The 21,699-nt window shown below is 45.2% G+C and overlaps 1 protein-coding gene across 1 annotated transcript; it reads right to left on the bottom strand.

The window, feature by feature from the left end:
- Positions 1–473: 473 nt before the first annotated feature.
- Positions 474–10,533, bottom strand: PRPH2 (peripherin 2). Its single transcript, XM_065632619.1, has 3 exons — positions 9,953–10,533; positions 6,934–7,180; positions 474–710 (listed from the first exon to the last, which is right to left on the bottom strand). Exons 1-3 carry the CDS (start codon positions 10,531–10,533, stop codon positions 474–476), a joined length of 1,065 nt encoding a protein of 354 aa, XP_065488691.1.
- Between the last annotated feature and the right edge of the window lie 11,166 nt (positions 10,534–21,699).

Below are 21,699 nucleotides of genomic sequence, written 5' to 3'. Positions count from 1 at the left end.
GTTACTCACCAGAAAATCAATCTGTCTTTAAAAGTCGAAGTACTCAAAGTGCGCGGATAAAACCACTTGAGCAAAAAATACTAACTTTTCAAATTCCGCTTTTAATTTCAAAATAAGATGGAATGGATCACTGTGTGATGCCAGCAGGTTGGTTTTGGGTTTTTTGTTGTTGTCGTCGTTGTTTTGTTTTTGTTTTTGTTTTTTTAAACTAACTGTCCCTGATAGGGGAACATGTGAATATTGCAAGTCCTAGGGAGGTTGTTTCCCCCAGAAGTTATGGGTATGGTGTGCTCACATTGTGGATAAATGTATTGTCCCAAGTTGCACTATGTTGTATACTCCCCTATATAAAAAAAAAGCATGGTAGAAATGTGTATTCTGATGGTTGATACATAGCTTTTTAAAACATAGATATTCATAATTCTCAGGGTTTTTTAGTCCTCTTTGATAAAAAGTCCACGTCAATTAGAAGCTCAACTGACCGTTGTGATGGCTGGTGTCTTCCCACCTTCCTCTCCTTCGGCTCCTTCAGCGCCTGCTTCCACCTGGTTGAACTTACCGATCTTTTTCAAACTCTCCAGTGCGGACTTCAAAGTGTCCTTCAGGTTGTTCTCCAGGATCCAGCCTTCACTTTCACATTCGGGGTCTTCAGGATTTGCAATGCTTTCCAGAGAGGTGTGCAGAAGACGCAAGCCAACCATCACGGACATCTGCACCATGCAATGGAAAAGACAGAGAGCGTCAGGAAAACCTTTATGCCTTTGTTTGCATCTTCGCCGTCCTCTGCTATCAGCAGCATGGGCTGGTGGCTTGGACAAAATGCCAAAGGCACCAAAGAGCTTATACAGCTTGAGGGCTGTGGGAATCCTGCAAGCGAGAGGAGATCCTGAGCAGCCTTCCCCTTTGGATGGCCAAGAGGGGTGAGGGGGAACTGGCAGGAGGAAAACGGCCCCTCACAAGCTGGAAAGGAGAGGATGGAGATCTGAAATCAATGAGTGCCGTGGGAGGTGTGAGCGACAGTTGATAAGCAATGAGTGGATGCGTCAATTTATGAAGGAAGCACGTGCCAGCCGCTGCGAAACGGCAGCTTTGCGTGGCCATGTGCACAAAGGTCATTCCACATACCCTGTCACAGGGTAGGTGCCTCCTGACAGATTTTAATGAAACCTCTGTCTCTGTGCAGCAGATGTACGTAAAGCTGCTCGTATGTGCAACAACCTCCTCTGCCACCGTCCACTTAATTTAAACTCTAAATATTTCTACTTCACATTGACCTTAATATGTTTATGAAGTATCTTAATCTGATAAAAGATATATTAATGGATCAGCATCCGTGCAGAACAGAACAGCATTAGGATTTGAGCCATCAGCTTGTCTACTTGAAATTCTGGTTTTGCTTTTATATAGTATGTGCAAATAAGGAAAGCAAGGCAGTAGGTGATTGGCATCTCTCACTGGTTCAATGTTAAACAAATTTTTATTTCTGATAAAATATTTACCGGGCCCAGCAGACCAAGGCTCTTTCTACTGTACTGCGCTGTTGTAACACCCCTGACACTGGCAACACCCCAAACCTGCCTCCAGAGAAAAATAATGGTTTTAGCCAGTCTCCTGCCTTCTGACACCACTCAGAACAATCTGACTTCCACCGTTGTGGTGCTTATGAAGAAAACTGGTTGACTGTGAAAAAGAGAAAAAAAGAAAAGGCAGAGCCCAGAAGAGCCAGCTTGATGAGATGGTAGAGCAGGTGGTCAGGATAGGGAAGCAGAAGACTAGTTTAGTCTTTCGTGTGCTAGGCAAAGCTAGGATTGAGGCCACTTATTGTTGTTAATGACCTCATAGGATTTGTTCTGTAAGGGAAGTATGATGCCTTTGCTATGCTACCCAAATTCCCAAGGAAGTGATTACCTCTGGTCTTCCCTAACGGCGAAAGAGGTCGGCATCCCTGTGTGTTGCTGGTGGCACAGCTGAGGCCCACAGAGAGCTGCCCTGGGCCTGCAAGGTGCTGCTCTCTGTTGAGGCTTTTGAAATAGAGATGCAGGATTACGGCATTGGGTAGCTGGGCAGATTTGAAGTTGGGACTCAGCCACATAGCGTGGTCAATTGCAAAAATTCACATCTGGCTTTTGGACTCATGCGACTGCTTAAGCATGCGCTTCTGTGGACCATTCCTTAGCCTGTCTGCCCTGGTCGTCCTGCTTGTGGATGATCAGTGTCTCCAAAAGCTTGGAAGACTAAAGGGTAACCATTGCTTACCCTCAACATTTTCAGATGTGGATGTTTCTCTGCTTTCACTCAAAACCAGAAAGGGAAAAACATTGGTCAGACAAACAAGCTTCATCAAATATTTCCATATCCAGAGGCAAATTTTCATCCTGTTTAACATAGGAATGCATGACTTGCAACACCTTGGTCCTCAAAGAAGGTTCTAATGGCCCTGAATCTGGAAATAGTCTCATGTTGTTGTGGATCTAACTCAATACTATGATGACTTAAATCAGTTGAAACACTATTCTATAAAGGTCACAAGAAGTCACAAATCACACTAGTCTTGGGATGGGAAGCCTTTGACATCTTCCTTTGACATCCAAGCCCCAGCTTCACTGCTTTCAGTCATGGGACTAATATCTTTCATATTGATGCCTGTTGCAAGTAAAGATTGACAGGACTGAGCGCAAAAGATGGGCCCCACATTGCTCTCTACTTGTGCTACCACACTGCATGTCAGCAGGAGCTTTTTTTTCTGGCTAATTTACTAAGTCCCACTGTTTGACAGCGAAATTGGCTGCACTTACAATCTTTCTGGATGTCTCTAAGTCACTAAATATGGTCGTACTTTAAAAAAGGAAGGTGCTTGTGCAGAAGGGAGCAGCTGAGCTGCCTTCGTGTGAGATTCTGTGACATTTTCTCTCAGTTTAAGACTTCATTTTCTTAAAAATCTTACTCAGAAAGATTTTGGGTGCCTGGGATTTCCTGAGATTTCCCAAGATTTCCTAAAAGCAGTGCGCTCGTCACCTCCACTGACCTGAGCCTTCTTTCTCTGCTGGATGGGAAGAGAGTCCAGTAAGATGGAGACATCTATCTGGTAAATTAGTTTGTCTCCTATATGATAGCACAGGGCCTTGGACCACCAACTTTGCTGAAGTCCTGGGAAGGAACCCTTCCCACCAGGGAAGGAACAAGCCCGTGCACCCCTATATGCTGAGGGCGACTGGCTGTAAGCAGCTTGGAGGTAAAAGGCCTTGGAGTCCTCATGGACACCAAGTTGAATGTGAACCAACGATGTGCACTTGCAGCAAAGAAGATGCATGGTATCCTGGGCTGCATTAGACAAAGTATTGCCAGCAGGTTGAGGGAGGTGACCCTTCCCCTCTACTCTGCACTGGTAAGGCCACAGCTGTGTCCAGTTGTGGGCTCTTTGGTACAAGAGAGACGTGGGCATACTGGAGGAAGTCCAAAAAAGAGCCACTGAGATGATGAAGGGGCTGAAGCACCTCTCCTGTGTGAAGAGGCTGAGACAGCTGGGAACGTTCAGCCTGGAGAAGGCTCAAGGGGGAATCTCATAAATGTGTACAAGTTCCTGAAAGGAGGGTGCAAAGAAGATGGAGCCAGTGGTGTCCAGTGGCAGGACAAGAGGCCATGGGCACAAACTGAAATGCAGGAGCTTCTCTTTGAATGTCAGGAAACATTTGGTCCTGAGCACTGGCACAGGCTGTCCAAAGAAGTATTGGACTCTCCCTCCTTGGAGAGATTCAAAAGCTGTCTGGACACGGTCCTGGGTAACCAACTGGAGCTGGCCCTGCTTGACCAGGCAGTTGTGCACAAGATGACCTCCAGAGTCCCTTCCAACCTCAACCAGTCTGTGACTCTGAGTTATAGCCCTGTGCTTAACCACAATCCAGCAGAAAAGGCCTGGACATCAGGGTCCCAAAGCTAGTGTGGTCTCACTGAGTGATGATGTCCCCTGGCAAATGGACAAACTATCATGAAAATGTCATTTTACAGCAACTTTAAAGTGGCGGGAGGAACAAAGCCACAGTGCTTCTCCAGGCCTGGGTATGGGCAGGTGGAGCTGGTGCATCCCCCTGCACCACAGCATGCTCAGCCCATCGATCTGTGCCAGCAGAGCAAACTGTGTCCTTCTGGACGGTCCCCGCTGCCTGTGGGGTCCTTTTGAAGATCATCATGAGTTCATTCCTAGTGTTCAATGCATCAGAGAGTTTATTCTCCAGTGCACGATGTGCAATGCACCTCCTGCTTGTGTCTTATCACTCTCCTGGGTTCCCACCTCTTGGAGCTCAGTGCTGGTCTCCCTCTGCGGCACCACATGTGGGATGAATCTCAGGGTTTTGGTCATTGCAGTAGCTGTGACCTATCGAGAGCCACGTGTTTATACAGGCAAAGGACCTGGAGCATCTCAGGAACCGGCTGCTCCCCTCCCTTCCTGTTGAAATGCTCTATTCAGGGCACCCTCGAACCCCCCAGTTCCTCTTTGCTGGCTGAGGCAGGTCAAGAAGACAGCCAGGCTTGCTCTGCTTGACCTTCTGCAGCAAAGCCCATCTGTTTGCCAGGGTTTAGCCTGAGGCGGCTTAGCTAGAGCAGGGTGTGATCTTTTTTTGTCACACTCATGACCGGTTCTCACTCATGGGAAGTCTACAGCTTTTGCTAGTAAAAGCAGCATGTGGATAATAATATATTTCCAGAATATATGATGTGCTACTTTTTCTTCAAATAGAAGTTTTGATACTTCAAAATAGGTTCATTCTTCCTTGCACCTAATATAGAAACGTTAAACCTAAATGACCTTCCCTGAGGTGCCTACACCCCTTTGGCACGTTATATTTTTCTACAGCTCAAAGCTCAAAGCTGCGATTAGTGTTTCCCTCCGTGCTCTGTCCCCCTTCCCACACCTCAATACCACCAACCCAGCTGGAAGAGTCATCCAGCAGCCCCCCGAAGGGCTTTGCTGGGGAGGTGCTGTGGCCATGCTGCTGGCTTGAGTTCACATCGTCTCCAGGTGCAAAGCAAACCAGGGCGCTCCTTTGTTTTTGCACTTTTCTGTAACTTATCAGCAAGCCGGTCCAAGGGAAAATGAGAAGTCGCACCCTGGTCAGGCTGACAGCTCACCTTGGCCAGGAGTTGGGACCTCTGCTGCGCTCCTACTCAGTATAAAACTGTTTCCTACCTTGACTGCAATTTAAAGAAAGGGATTATATTTCAAAGGGGACTAAATTAATGTCTGTCTCCTGCTTTAAAAGCAGAGGGAGTTCGAGACGCAAATTTGGACTCTCTATGGTAGAATATCAGGCAAGTCATAAATATTCAGGGGGGGCAATTAATATAACCCATAATTGCGATGTTTCTTTAAAGTTTTGCCCCGAGAGTCCTCTGATTGCCTGAAAAAAATCTCACCTTATATTTTAACAAAGACGAAGGAAAAAAGAGAGGATCGTATTTCTCATTATGCCACAGGTTGAAAAAAATATTGGGATGTATTTGAAGAGTTAGAAATAAAATACTGCATTTTTAGCACTCCTAACATATCACTGTCCTACAAGTCAGCAGAGGCATGTTACAGGTTCTGAGTAATAGTTTTTCACAGCTGGCATTAGTATTTCTGTGCATTTTCCCCCTGAGTTTTTGAATTTCATTCTGATATTCATCTACAGCTGAAATTCCCCTCTCTTCAAGAACTCTTCATTTGAAGTTGGGCTGAGGCATGAGCTTCTCTTTTCTTACCAGAATAACAGTGCACAAGGAGGTAGTACATTTCTCAGCCATGTGGAGTAGTTATTTTTAAAATAAAACAACATGAAGTTCCTTTACGATAGTTTTCATCCCTCTCAGTTCACAGATTACTTGGATAGGTATTTATTTTCTAAAAATCGTCTTCATTCCCAGAACGGTGTAGCCCAGTGCGTGTCTAAAAATCTAATGCACCTGTTAAAAAAGCTTTTGTTCGTCTAAACTTTTAGAAAGCTGGCTGAAATCATTCCGAAGAGGCAATGCCATTTGCAGCAGAGGTTTCAAGGGTTAGAGAGGGTTTTCTGCACGGCGAGCGGCACCCTCCCCGTTTGCCGTCCTCCACAGCCCGCGCCTCACGTGCCAGCCCTCGTGCCGCTGCCAGCCCACGCTCCCTGGCTATTAGTATTGATCAAACACCCTGACCAGAAAATCGGCCACCTCCCAGAGGCAGAAGGACATGTTTTCCTTGCATTCGATGAACAGTATTTTAGCAGCAAAGCTGCACTTTGGGATATGGTGCCCGCAAACATCTATGCTGGGCAGTATCTGCACCTGTTTGTATACACGGGGTGGTTTTGGGAAGCAGAATAAAATAAAATGAATCCATTTGCTTCACCTAAGCCACTTCTTGTGACCAAAACCACTGATGGAGCTGATGAAGGACCTTAAACCAAATGCTGCCCTGAAGCAGGACACTGCAAATGCCTCTAAGTCTTATTTTCACCAGCTCATAAACCCCTTAATTGCACTTCGTGTCCCACAAATTGCTGCCATCTCTTTCTGACACGCTGCCTTGCGTACTTTTCATTCCCCGCTAATGGTGACACAGGTAAAATTAATGTATCTAGACAGATGAGCCCTCCCACACTCTTCCCTGCTCAGCACCCTGCACTGGGCACAAAATTGGTCCTTTTTTCCTTCTTGCTGTGGGGATGCTTGAGGCCGTGGCAGGACTACTCTGAAGGGGAGGTCTGCAATGTAACCCCCAGCCCACAGCTGTGTCTCCAGCCTGGGACCTTTCAGGCCTTATGCAGGCGATCACTATTAGATGTTTTCTCAGCCAGAAGACCACAGTGGATGATTTATTTTCAATAGCTCTGATATTCAACTCAGAAGTCCATGCTGCAAAACGCTCTGCCTCTCCAGAGCTGGTGCTTCAGCAAAGCATGGCTGGGAGGAGAGGGTTACCTCGAAAAGCCAGACGAGGAGGACGACGGCGCCCATGGAGCTCATCATGCTGCTGTAGTAGTGCAGGAGGGCTTCCCGGCAGCCGCGGCGCCAGAGGTTGAGCTCCTCCGTCTGGTAGTCGTAGCTGTAGTGAGCCGAGTTGTTGGTGACCTGGTATTGGATGCAAGGTCTCGGCGAGCTGGGGTTACAGCAGCTGAAGGGGACACCGTCCACCAGGTACCTTCCGTCCACGTTGCTTTTGATCCGACTATGGGGCAAGGGCAGAAGGAAGCATGAAACACACACACACACACAAAGATGTACTGGAGAAAACATGCATGAGAAAGGAAAGCAAAGGCAATGCAGATCTTCCGCTGTGTCTCCTGGCCATACCATTCCTCTGCATCTCCTGTTTCTATAGTGGTGTTTGTCCTGGGTGTTTTTCCTCTCTGAAATCCTTTTCTATGTCAAGGCTACGCTGCGTCTGTAATTAACTCTTCGTGATGGAAATGCACCCTCTAGGGTCACTTCTTCAAAGAAACTAATTTTTAGGAAAAGTAAATGGCAGAGAAAAATTTTTTTTGGGGGGGCAGTCAGAAAAGAGTGATCACAGCATGGTTAGGGTGGAAGGGAGATGCTGGAGGTGACCAGAGCTTGGAAAAGGACCCACAACAGCCTTAGAACCCACCACATCCAGCTAGACCATTGACCCAGCAAACCTAATAGCTTCTCTTGGATGAGAATAGCTCCAGGAAGGGGTTATGCATTTATTCTTGGCTTGGGAAGGTACCCAGTATTAAAAACATGAAATGTGTTTCAGCAACAGGGTGTTTAAAAATTTCTCAAATCTTTGCAGGAGCTCTCCAGCTATTGCTCATTTGAGACTGTGGTTGCTCTCTATAAACAGCCATTTAGCCTAGTGCCTTATGAGGTGTTTAGATGAGAGATACTTAGAAGGCAAATAGTTCCACTGTCACTGCAGAAGACAACCATACTAAGAGGACTGCAACTCTTAACAAATGCCATGTCGCTTAGGAAATGATAGAACTGACAGTCCCAGTGATCTAGAAAGGTGAAAAAAAAACCCCCACAACACTAACCTGAGAGTGTCTTGTAACTTTTTATACGGATATTTTAAAGTTGTGTCACAGAGAGGGGATGGGAACAGCCTGGTGAAGCAAAATTCCACTTTGTGGTCATGACCTACATGTATCTAAATGCCAAATGCAGTTCAGGTTTTATATCTATACGTAAAGCATGCTCTGAGTTGGGTCTAACTCCCATTGATGTGTAAATGCTTCACCAGTTTCAAAGAGATTGGATCAGGCCTCCCCTCTGCAAATAACATAAAAATCACATTGTGGGGGACAGACTCCCACCTTCCTTGGGATAAATGAGAACTTTTCTTCAAAAGATCCAGAATAACTCACAAGGAATGTGAGCAGAGATTGTGCGGCACTGCGTAGTTCAGACCTTGAATTCACTCATTGACGTCCATTTGTGTATTTTTAATGCCCTATTTCCTGCCTCAGCAATACAAAGAAATTGCTCTGAGTCTCAGTCCCAAAGAAGACATCATTTATTAAGGACAATATAACCTTGTTTTCCTTCTGTGCTTTGCCCTTCCACTGCTGCTGGATTAAGTTACAGCTCTCAAATCTCCCTATAATGCTGGCAAGGTGAACTTATTATGTTTTCAAGTAGTTATTTATACTCATGGGCATACCTTCGCCATGCAAATACTCCATTATTAAATAGTGAATGTATTTGTTATAAACCCTTGTTATAAACCCACAGTGCAATAGCTTAAGCCTGTAACAGTTTTCACTAGGAAGTCCCAGTTCAGAATTGCAAAAACAACCAGACCACCCAACAAGTCAAAACAATATGTGGAGAGACACACAAGTGAAATACCATTTACACAGTCAGGCAGAGATCCCAAGAGATACACAAGGCTTTTTTCAAAATTACTTCAGACATTTTTAACATAGGCAAGGTATTTAAAAGGCAGATTGCTTCCAGTTTACAAGACCCTTCGTTCAACCACAGAGTATGAATGCTAAGGAATTATGTTCCCAAAGAGCTCTGAATAATGATGTCTTCCCTCGATGTTCAATTTTTCAAAAGGTTGTGAGTATTTATGCTCAATGCTCATTTTTTAATTTCAAAAGTTCGTTCCTTCTCTTGTTTATTTTTTACTTGCGCTTATTGCGCCTAACCTGATTTTGAGATTACTGCCTCTTTGGGCACTGACATCAGAGCCACTAAGGTGTTTCTCGCCAACAATCCATTCTGGTTTGTATAGAAGAGACTAGTGCTGTTTTTATGTGAGGTTTAAAAAAATTAGGCACAAGTTTATATATTGAGCATGTTTTTATAGAGGAGATAACACAAAATGCATTTAGGTAGAAGGGACACTATGTAAAGCTAGGAACATCAATGGGTGTTGACAGTTCAATATTGTCGCAGCGGTGAAGCAATCCATTGAGTGAATATAAAAATAAAATTCTAAATCTTAAGTTTTTAAAACACATAGATTATTGGTAAACTGTTATTGTTTCTATTTGTTTCTGTGAGACTGATTAATTGCCAATGTCTTAAGTGGATCTTCAAAAGTGGTATCATCAGTATATATCTAGGGACGTTTTTTTTAAGGAACGTCGAAATCTGCTTTAGGAATAGTGAAGTTCTGATACTTTCCTGTTGATTTTGGGAGGAATTACGTGTGGCTCGATGTTATGGGTTTATAAAGAGGTAAAAGACAGTAAAAAATATTAAGTCTGTTTACCTCACACAGACAAAGAGTGAGAATTGTATTTTGGCACTTTATTTTTTATGTTCTGGGTAATGTCAGAGGAATTTGTCAGGGGAGGAAGCAATCTAGCTGATCATCTGAGATGCTTATTAAGCAAGAGTTGAGGGAAAAAAAAGTTTTATACAAAACCCCCTCCAGTCAATGCCTGTTGGGACGTACATTTCTTTGGTACAATACTGATCAAATAATGTTACTACGTGATACAAATCCCACTAAGTCACTTACTCTTTCACTTCTTTGGAGCTGAAGTCCAGATATCTGTTGCTGATCCACTGAATTTCGAACCAGTCTTTGAAGCCGTTGTTCCCACAGCATTTGAACTCAATTTGGAGCATGTCGATGGTCTTCTTCATGAAGCATCTCCCGGGGGTGTCTGTGTCCCGGTAGAACTTCATGCCGTTCTTGAGCCCCTGGGCCAGCGTGCTGTCCAGCGAGCCCCGCGTGAGGAAGCAAATCAGCGCAACGAAGAAAAGGAGGATGTTAAACAGGAAACATAGTGCCAGGTAAGGTTTCAGCAAAGGCTTCCACTTGGCAAATTTAGTGGGATCCAGAGAATCGTAACAAATTTTGCCAGCAAAACCGTTGAAGGCGCAGGATAATATACCCATCAATATCAAAGAATTGGGCACAAAGTGGCTTTCAGAATTGTCCATCACTTCGCTTCGCTTCCGGAGTTCCACTTTGAGGAACAACCCCATGCTAAAAACAAGGATTCCAGCAAGCACTGAAAACCAGTTCATGAGCCATAGTCCCTGCGCTAGTTTTACCCGTTTCTTCTGATTGAATTTGACTTTCAGAAGTGCCATCTTCGTAATGTGAGATGTTGGAAGATTTCACAGCCTGGACCCCTCTTCTCAGCGTAAGCGACTCGAGGAAGAACCCATTCAAGCGTTGGAAGAGACCCCGAACGGCACGGTGGGAAGCGAGACACTGCACGATCCTTCCATCTTGAGCTCCCCCAGTTAGGATTCAAGCAAGTAAAATATTCAAAGATCCCAGTTAGCAATTTCACATTAGTGAGAATAATGGGCAATTAGCACCTACAACTATTTCTGGTGGTTCCTTCCAAGAGAAGGAGAAACGGTCTCAAGGTTTCAAATGATTTGATCTGGATCTGCAAGACGTCATTCTAATACCTTTAATCATTTGATCCAATTCGGAGAAATGTCTGTCAACAGATGAGTGGAAATAATCCCTCGTTTTACTATTTAGTAGATTTGTGCTTTCTTATGATAGGCTGATGGGCAGAACGTGAAAACCTCGAGATAAAAAGATCTTTGTTGCCAGAAAAATATGGTTCCTTTGAGGAAAAAGGAAGAGGGCTCAGAAATTAAAAAAGCCTGCTTGAATACAAAAATATACTTGATCCTGATTTATTCATATCTACACCTTTCTAGTCCTTAACCTTCTGTGTTGACCCAAGATGACATTCTGTGCCTTATGTGTTCTGGAAGCAGGGAAGCGTGTTGTTTACAGCGACCTAAAAAACCTAAGCATGTCATTTTCTATTTACTTCCAGGGCTTCTACCATCTCTGGGCCTTGGCAGGAGGGAAGGAGGAAGGAAAAGTTCAGAGAAACTCAATAAATAAACCCCAGCCTGAAATCTAGAGATGCTTTTATTAAAAAAACAGCTGACGTGAGCAGCTTACTGGATAATCACTGGGCCAGGGAGGGGAGCAGGGCTGCCCAAGGAGACCCGGGAGCTTACACCGGGGAGGAATTTGACCCAGCGGCAAGGGAGGGACTCCCGGGGTCCTCGGGGTCTGGCCAGGGACGTGCAGCCCAGCTCCGCTTTCTTGCTGTAGCAGGCAGAAAAGGGGGGTGTGAAACCTCTCCTTCGGTGGTGGCCTCCCTCCCTACCCCACACGGCCCCTTCAGGCAAGCACGGATGCTGTGCTTTTGCTCTTTCCAGCACTTTTTGGGTTTTACGCACTTTGAAGTATCACCTCCTGCTCTCCCCCTTGCCCCACAGAGGTTCAGAGCTATTGAGAAAGTCCCGCGCTGGCTCACCATCTGCTATGGCAACGCAAAATCAGCCTCAGGCAACCTCAAGCAACAACGCCAAACTAACGTGCGCGTGTGCGAGGGTGCGGGTGCTAACGCCGCAGGTGGGAAAGGAGCAGCCCCAGGAGAAGGATGGGGAGGCTCTGCCCTGACCCGAACCAACCCAGCGCAGCCCAACCTGACCCACAGCTGCCCGGGTACCCTGGGGGCATCCTCTAGTGTCTGCCAGCAGTGTGGTGCACCGACCCCGAGGGACCTGCCCAGGAGGAAGGCAAGTGTGAAAATTAACAATGATTAATATTTTTTTTTTTTTTTTTTAAAAAAAAAGCATTTTGATAGTCCAGTGCTGTGGATGCTGCTCTGTTGCTGTTCGAGATCCTGGGATGCCAGAGGTTTCTTCAGTAAGGACAAAGGCTATCAAGGTGCTACTTTTTCCTGCACTAATAGAAGGTTTTTGCCATGGCCCTTTCCTGGAGAGCAGCTGGTAACTGGGATTTCCCTTAAGCAGGCCCGGTTGATGCTTTGTAGCTGCCCTGGCAGGGGAAGGGCGAGTGTGCAAGAGGAAAGGAGGAAGGCAATTATCCATCGCACAACTCTCTCTGCTTGCCAGGAAGTGGACAAGATGTGCTGTTTCTTGGGAGAGCCTGATAAACATTTTTGTGCAATAAGCCATAGCACTGAAAAAACATCTCTCCCGGCTTCTTGGCAAAATATCCCATAACCACGCAGTGCACGTTACTGCATTTCATTGACTCCTCCAGGGCTCAGATAGGAAACGTGAGATAGTTTGGAGGTTGTGTTTATCTGACAGCCTGAAGTTAATTCTAGACAAATTAACCTGAAACTAGTTCCTTTCTTGTCAGTGATGACAGAGTGAAACTCCAGTTAAAATTAAAAAGAATTTTCTATCAGGTCTGTGAATCACAGATATATACATGGTGAAATACGTTCTGTAGTGCAATTAATAAGAGAAGAAATAGTAAACCTGCCCACAGCAGATATAAACCTGGCGCTGCTTTGGGTATGGAGAAGCTTATATTCAGGAGCACAGATGACAGTCTGCTACCTGAATAATTAACCTGCTACCTTAATAATTAACATTCCACAATATTTCTGATGGAGCAGAACCACGTCACTGTATTTACTAGGGTGTTTCCTGTTAATTCAGGAGTAAAAATAGTGAAACAGAGCATGCAGCATATACTTAGGGCTCATCAAACCTGCTCCTCTCCTTAAATAAAGGTAAGAGGGCGGGTCCTAATAAACTACTCCCAAATAGTTGATGTTTTGGGGGAGATGATGAGTGATTCACCTGATGCTCAGGAAGGGACACTCAGGTACTAATTAGACCATCAAGACTTCAGGTAATACCTTTAAAGTAATCATACGACAGCAATCAGCACAACCGAAACATCCCAGATTTGGAAATTTGCTGTGTTTAGTTAAGTACTTGCAATAGTCTCAACACCAGCTGTGGACTTTGAGGGGCATAAATTACTCACCCATCAAGTCAACTCACCATGCTTGCAGTTTTAAAGGGGATCAGTGACAGTAAATCGTATGCTATACTCTGACACTTCTTTCAAACAAATGAAGTTAACACTTTCAAAACTGGGGAGTTAATGCTTCCCGCTTATCTCAGACACAGAGCTGACAAGCCCTGTGCCAGTGCCAGCACAAGCTGCTCAGCTGGGCGCTGTCTCAACCAGAGCATCCCAAGGAAGAGAAAGATTACGGGGAATCACCGAGAAATGTTTTGGGGTGTGGACAGCACGAAAAGGAAAACTGGTGTTGCTTGGCACCTGCTTTTCTTACAAGTCTTTATCTTGTCTAGAATTCACCTTTAACTGGGCAGATTTACTATGGCTTGCTACTTCAAATAGAAAATATTGAAACTGATCTGTAGCAGACAAAAGCTGACTGCAGCAAGGATGTTTGAGTTAACAGTGGCCTCAGAGGTTGCATATTAAACTTGAATGTATAATTCATATGCCATTTTGGAGAGAAAAAAGGGTAGAATAAAATTCAAATTATTATTTATCTGCTAGAACTCACCGTGAATGTGTTCAAATTCGAAACGTTGTTAAGAAATTATAATTTATGTGGGTAACAGTTCAGTATTGATACCTTTCCAAAAAGTTATGCTTGCTAACCTAAATATAAGCCACAAACTTACCAGTTAATGCTAGGAGGGAGGGAAAAGCTTTTAATGGAGATAATTCAATCTGGTATTTGCTATACAGTCTGTTGCCCAGTCCTGGACCAACTGTGCTCCTTCCATCTTCAGGGATATGAGATATAAAAGGGAAATTCCATTTAGATAGGTATATCCCATGTGCCTAAACTATGGAAATGCTTTTAGTTGGTAAAAAATTTAATTTCCTGGGCCAATTTTTCTGTCACTCTGCTCTGTGATATGAAACAAGTGGCTTTCTTGGGTTCTTTTTTTCTTTGATTTCATTAGAAGTAGTTAGATTTCATTGCAAGGATGAAGATGTCTGGTTTTACCTATGACAGGAAATTATTGTGTAGAGATAAGAGGCGGTCTGATTTTTCCCCCCCCCCCTCCTATGTACACTAGTAATTCAGTAGGCTACTATTGCTGTGGCTGTTCCCAGCATTTCAGCCATCCTTACCCACAATGTGGGTAACGTGTTCAGAAAACTCAGTTTTTCTTTGACCCCCAAGATGCTCGTTATGAGTATTTATTTGTATTGCTGTGGTGCCTGGGGTGTAGTGTTCACCACTCAGAGAGTAGGAGTTATAAATCAATGTTTGTACTTGCAGAAAGAGGAAAGAAATATGTTGGGAATTGAAAGCTTTCAAAAGGCTCATGGTAGTCATTACTGCTGGAAAACATCTCAGCACAACAGATGGATCCTCAAGTAAGTCAGATAAATCAGATCACAGCGTGAATGAAAATGCTGACATTCCACAAGTTGCACAGATTTTTTTTCTTGCTATTTTTATCTTTTCTTGTATGTGATGAAACTGGCTTTTTAGTACAATACAGGCTTTGAGCTTTCTTGTGCAGATCTGATGGCCACATAGAAAAATGGCCCCAGTCACAAGAAGTGGAGAGAGCCTGATGGAAAGTAGGAGTTAAGGGGGCAGAGCTGAGCAGCAAAAGGATGACGCATAAAGGAGGTAAAGAAATGTACTTGTGTGCATACAGTCCTCAAAGCCAACAAGTCTGCCCTCAGATCCCACTCTCAGATGCTGGAAGAAATCTACTTGGAAAGACAAAAGTAGGATGTATATGAAGGGGGGACGGAGGAGGGTTGTATGTGTTCACAGTAACTACTTCCATTAAAGAATTCCTAAGTATTTTGTAACACCTGAAGAAATTCCAGGTAAAGCCACTGAGATTGAATCCTTGTCTACATATAGCTCTTACTTAAATGGGATGAAACTTTTAAAAAACCCAAAAATCTCATATTAAAAAAATAAAATCCAAGCCCTCAAAAATATAAACTTTATATTATAAAGCATAAAAGCATGTAAGAAATTGTCTTATGCATGTATTTCTTACTGTTTTTTCACGCAACAGTTTTGCTAGAAGCCACATCAGAATCTATTTAAATGAAAAAGGGTGGGATAAAGAGGGAACACAAATGACTCAGTTTTTGTTCCTGGTATCCAGAGAAGTAGGTGCAGAGAGAGGGAAATGCCTGGACTCCAGCAGGCTCTCAAGACAAGACCTCCAGGTGAGATGGTGGCCTTGGCGGAAACAGCAGCAAAGCTCTTGTCTGATCGCTGGAGGCAAGCTTTGGTCTGTGCTACCTCTCACAGCCTCAACAAATGCCAACAATCAGAGCTCTCTGCAGTGCTCAAGAACTGTCTCAGTTTCCTTCTCTGGGTTCATTGTTGCATAAACCTCAGACACGTCTGAGCTTTAAAAGGTTGAGTTACAGTTCAGCGGTAAGCTAAGGAAGTTTCACTGGCTTTAGAGAGTTCGGTAAGGCTGTCAGCTGAAGGAGGGCTGTCCAACCAGGCTGTCTTTCAAAAAGGTTTAAACCAAGAGTATGTTCATGTGACTCTCTGAGGAAAATGGTTTCACACCTCAATGTCCCATACTGTTTAGAAACTTTCTACCTTTCTGCCAAGGAGCCCTCTATTCAGGGCCAATTTGCACTTAGTTTTACCGTGTTGAAGTTTCTGCTGTCTTCATAGGTGTTCGTAACCACATTCTTGGCAGGAGTTTTTCAGCCCCTTCTGAGGCCTAGCAAAATTAATTTCTTTAGGGTATGTATTAAAGGAGTCCCTTGGGATATTCTGGTGGCAATGAAACGCAAACCAGAGCTAAAGTTCTTGAGGAGACTTTGTTTGCTTCAGCCTTGCATTATGCAGGGGATGTGAATCTGGCCAACGTGTAGGTCACACCAACAAACTTCTGCAGACAGAGGCAAAGGGGTGCTGGTGGTGCTGGTGGTTCATCTGCCAGCCCTGGTGCGACTGGCAGTGCACTGCTGTTTGCACTGCTGTTTGCACTGCTGTTTGCACTGCTGCCCGACCTGCTGCCCAACCTGCTGTTTGCACTGCTGTTTTGCACTGCTGCCCACACTGCTGCTCGCCCTGCTGCCCGCACTGCTGCCCGCAGTGCTGCCTGCACTGCTGCCTGCACTGCTGCCCGCACTGCTGTTTGCACTGCTGTTTGCACTGCTGCCCGACCTGCTGCCCAACCTGCTGTTTGCACTGCTGTTTTGCACTGCTGCCCGCACTGCTGCTCGCCCTGCTGCCCGCACTGCTGCCCGCACTGCTATTTGCACTGCTGCCCACACTGCTGCCCGCACTGCTGTTTGCACTGCTGTTTGCACTGCTGTTTGCACTGCTGCCTGACCTGCTGCCCGCACTGCTGTTTGCACTGCTGTTTTGCACTGCTGCCCGCACTGCTGCTCGCCCTGCTGCCCGCACTGCTGCCCGCACTGCTGCCCGCACTGCTGTTTGCACTGCTGTTTGCACTGCTGCCCACACTGCTGCCTGCACTGCTGTTTGCACTGCTGTTTGCACTGCTGCCCGCACTGTTGTTTGCACTGCTGCCCGCACTGCTGTGTGCACTGCTGTTTGCACTGCTGTTTTGCACCGCTGCCCACACTGCTGCCCGCACTGCTGCCCGCACTGCTGCTCGCCCTGCTGCCCGCACTGCTGCCCGCACTGCTGCCCGCACTGCTGCTTGCACTGCTGCTCGCCCTGCTGCCCGCACTGCTGCCCACACTGCTGCCCGCACTGCTGCCCGCACTGCTGCTTGCACTGCTGCTCGCCCTGCTGCCCGCACTGCTGCCCACACTGCTGCCCGCACTGCTGTTTGCACTGCTGTTTGCACTGCTGCCCGCACTGCTGCCCGCACTGCTGCAGAGACTGCTGCCCGCACTGCTGAATGCACTGCTGTTTGCACTGCTGCCTGCACTGCTGCCCACACTGCTGCCCGCACTGCTGCCCGCACTGCTGTTTCCACTGCTGCCTGCACTGCTGTTTCCACTGCTGCCTGCACTGCTGCCTGCACTGCTGTTTGCACTGCTGCCTGCATGGCACATCAGGCAGCAACCCACGCTACCTCCTGGCGCTCCCGTTTCATTACTGCCTGGGGAATTACCATCCCTGAACATGCTCATTCATGGGGCTCCCTCGCATTGTGTTTTCAGTCCTCCGTCTTGCTACTAGGCAAGGCAGCTTGAAACCAACTTGTTTTCCCAAGCTGGTCTGCCTGCTCCTGCCCTCCCTCCAGCACGACTGGGAGTCTGGTTCTACCTGCTGCCCTCTCAGCCATGAACCCAGCTCAGCGCGTAGGCTTGCACAAAGCCTCCCGAACAGAGTACCTCTTCCCACGTGGATCCCTGAGGAAGAGGATTTTTGCAAGCTCTCCCTAGCAGGTTAGACACGAAGCAATCCTGCCTCCTGGCCGAGAAGAGGTTGCCAGGCATTTTCTTCATGTCAGCATCGCTTATCGCTCTGAGGGAAGAAACCGAACGTGTGCTGCCCTGCCTGCTCAAGCTGTGATCAGCAGGGGGACAAAGCGGCTCTGACCAGGCTGCGCTGCAAGTCTCTCCTTGATCCAAGAGAAGGGAGACCACCCGGCACATCTCAAACCAGCTGCTGCACGAACTCTGCCCAGCTTTCCCTCTCAATATTCCTCAGTCGGAAGCTTCAGGAGGGGAATTCAGGAGCTCGGCCACCTGCTGCTGGCAGCTCGGGGCACGTCACGACACACTCCCTACTCTCTTTGAAGGTTTGCTTCAGTGTGATGTATGAGATGATCCACCATCAAGTCGTCTAGAGGCAAGATAACACAAAATTCCTCACTTTTTGAAACCAGACACTCTCAGTGAACCTATTTCATCACTTCTGTACTCAAGATATATTTTTGACCGCTTGAACAAATAGTATAAGGCTTACCTGCAGACAGGAAGCAATTTTTCTGATACCTTGTCAGTTGAGGCAAAAAGTAAAGAAATATGATGAAGCTACGAATACCACGGACTAGACTTTTAGTCTTCACATGTTTAGCATTTACTCTGTAAGTAGTTCCAATGAAATAACTTAGACAACTCTATAATCTAGGCGTGTCCAAGTACCCCTAATGTCTTATTTCCAAAACATTAGTTTGAGTATGTTTGTCAACATAACAATAATTTTCTTCCATCTAAGAAAACAGTTGCTAAGCAATTTAGTTTAAAAAATAGCTGAGAAATTTTAAATGCAGATTATATAGGTCTAAGTATCCTGTAAAACATTTATATTTATATATATGCTTACTCCTACCATGCTTTTAAATACTTTTTGTAAAAATTTCTTGAGTATGCAATTCTCAGGACATCTCAGTTATCACTTTCCACTACATTTGACTGGAAAAATGGATTCTCAAATGAATAACCGAGGCGATGAGGAACGACGCACACCAGGATGCAGACAAAGATGCACACACAGGCACAGAGTTCTTGTTAGCAGCGAGAGAAGAGCCAGGCTGAGACCCTCTTTATTAGCCATTGACAATTTATAGGATTTACAGATACGGGCCTGGACTAAAATGTTACATAAGATGTCTTTCCAATAATTGTTATTAAAAACACACCACACTCATGTTATGTTTGTTTCAGTTACGTTCCCACTCATTCGCAGACCAGGCCCAAGGACATTCACGCATCCCATGCACTCGGGGGTGGTCATCCAGCCCGAGATACCATTCTCACAAGTCTGAGCTATCACTCTTGACAATTACGAGAAATGTACTTCAGCACAACCTGTCCAAGGCCCTTTATATTTTGCTATGATCTACTTATGTTAGTACTATTTCTTTAACCGTCCAGATGATCATGTTAGTATTGATCTTACCTTATCATCAAGGTGGCTGGAACCGCACATGTTGCTTTCCCACGTCTTTGCTTTCCCACAAATAACTGTACTTTTGGGATATCAGCTAATATGTTCTCACTCACATGGCATTTTACTTTTTTCCTGCCTACAAGGGCTTGCAGAATGCTGGTGGTTACAGCACAGGTGAGTAGCACACGATCTGTCGGCACTGGTGGTGTCAGGGAAGTGTTCTGGAACACGCAGCTGACAGCCTGCTACTGCTTATACCAATTGTGACTTCCTTTTCCATACGTGTTTTTAATTTTAAAAATACTACAACTAGTGTTGTTAAAACAACTAGATAGAAATGCTTAGGTGTTTCTCTTCCTTCCGTACCTAAAAAAGTTGCATTTTCTACACTGATAGAGCCTATGAATATGCTAGCAAACCTTTTCCTGTGCACAACTTGTGGTCGCATACTATGTTACTACTAATAAAACATACTTCTATTTCCAATTAGTTTTAAATTTCTCCTAGTATGATCCTACATTAGAAAATTAGTATTTAAAAGAGGTGCATGGAAACATGCAATTGTGTGTGTAATATATATGAAGGTACCTATTTAGTATTACGAATCACATTAAGTATTTGTCTGAGCAAACTTTTTCAGACTTGCTGTTCTCACATGGAATTTTCTTCTCTCACGTCACACTTGAGAGCAAGATTCAGTTACTTGTTTTGTATTACAGAGGTAATGATAAATCTTTAAGCAAAAGTCATTGTCTGGAACATCTCTAGTGGTATTCTCTAAAGTCATGTTCCTGAAAAGTATTACCTAATAGTTTTGGTTTGACAGAAGTATTTTGAGGGGAGAAAAAAACACTGGGAACAGGGATGTCAGTAACTGACCTCTGAAAAACGTCACTAAGGAAGCATTTTCAGCCTGAAATTGAAGTCTAAATTTCCTTGTTTTGACTCATGCTCTGTTTAACCAGGCAATACTGTACTCTACGGACCAACAGCTAATGCGGGAATGCACTGACAGGCCAAGGCCAGTTCCAACTGCGTTGACAAGTGCACATCTCCAATGCGTGCTGCAGTGGCGGTATCTCCGTTTCCAGATTTGCCAGAGTCCATCAACACAGTAAGTAAACTTAAAATGTTTATAGCTTTTAGCTGGCAGAACAAAGGCATTTCTGTAGTTCTTACAGGCTTAACAATCTCAGGACTAGAAGATGCTAAGGAGGTTGATTTGTCACTACGAGGACATGTGCGGAAGAAAGACTTAACTTACTACGATGGATGTGTTAAGATACTTCAGAGCCTCGTCTGATCACATCCCTTTAACAAAACATATTAAAAATTATGTATATTAAAGCAAGACTAAAGTTGTTTCCTTTAAATCATTTTATGATGCTGTCAATGTGGAGAATCATTTGTGAAGGGACAACTGAAACAATTAAAACCAAATACATTTGAAATGCAAAATCCAATTCAGTAAAAAAAGTGCACACTAACAGAAGTAAACAAAACTGAAAGTTTTAGAATATATAAAAATTCCCCTTTTTACTCCCTTTTTGAATTAAATATGCTAAAAACAACTTAGATAAAAAGTTTACCTGCTCAAAACAAGTCAAGCAGTCAAGAGAACTTTCAAGTATTTGTCATAGCAATGATCAAGGACAACAGAAAGAGCTTCTTCAAACACATGGCAGATAAAACCAAGACCAGAGGCAATGTAGGCTCACTGATGAACGGGGTGGGTGCCCTGGTGACAGACGATACAGAGAAGGCAGAGTTACTGAATGCCTTCTTAGTCTCTGTCTACTCTGCCGGAGGCTGTCCTGAGGAGCCCCGTACCCCTGAGGCCCCAGAGGAAGGCAGGGCAATGGAGGAGTCTGCCTCAGTTGATGAGGACTGGGTTAGGGACCAGTTAAGCAATCTGGACATCCATAAATCCATGGGTCCTGATGGGATGCACCCACGGGTGCTGAGGGAGCTGGCTGAAGTCATTGCTGGACCACTCTCCATCATCTTTGCCAAGTTTTGGGAAACGGGAGAGGTGCCTGAGGACTGGAGGAAAGCAAATGTCACTCTGGTCTTCAAAAAGGGCAAGAAGGAGGACCTGGGCAACTATAGACCGGTCAGCCTCACCTCCATCCCTGGGAAAGTGATGGAACACCTTATCCTTGGTGCCATCTTAAGACATATCAAGGATAAGAGGGTCATCAGGGACAGTCAACATGGCTTCACCAAGGGGAAGTCGTGCTTGACCAACCTCATAGCCTTTTATGAGGACATAACGAGGTGGATAGATGATGGCAGAGCGGTGGATGTGGTCTACCTTGACTTCAGTAAAGCATTTGACACAGTCTCCCACAGCGTCCTCGCTGCTAAACTGAGTAAGTGTGGTCTGGACGATCGAGTAGTGAGGTGGACTGCAAACTGGCTGAAGGAAAGAAGCCAGAGAGTCGTGGTCAATGGGGCAGAGTCTAGTTGGAGGCCTGTATCTAGTGGAGTCCCTCAAGGGTCGGTACTGGGGCCAGTATTGTTCCATATATTCATCAATGACTTGGATGAGGGACTAGAGTGCACTGTCAGCAAGTTTGCTGATGACACCAAACTGGGAGGAGTGGCTGACACGCCAGGGGGCTGTGCTGCCATTCAGAGACCTGGA

The sequence above is a fragment of the Caloenas nicobarica genome, chromosome 3 (assembly GCF_036013445.1).
Source record: "Caloenas nicobarica isolate bCalNic1 chromosome 3, bCalNic1.hap1, whole genome shotgun sequence".
Taxonomy (NCBI): Eukaryota; Metazoa; Chordata; class Aves; order Columbiformes; family Columbidae; genus Caloenas; species Caloenas nicobarica.
The sequence above is the reverse complement of the archived record's forward strand: the minus strand, read 5'-3'. Positions and strand labels throughout refer to the sequence as shown.

Bases quoted from the DNA above. Each gene is read 5' to 3' on its own strand.
- PRPH2 (XM_065632619.1), bottom strand. From the start codon at position 10,533: ATGGCACTTCTGAAAGTCAAATTCAATCAGAAGAAACGGGTAAAACTA. The intron at 7,181-9,952 runs GTAAGTGACTTA...CTTGCCCCATAG, and splicing joins AGCTCCAAAGAAGTGAAAGA to TCGGATCAAAAGCAACGTGG. The intron at 711-6,933 runs GTAACCCTCTCC...TGCATGGTGCAG, and splicing joins TCCTCGTCTGGCTTTTCGAG to ATGTCCGTGATGGTTGGCTT.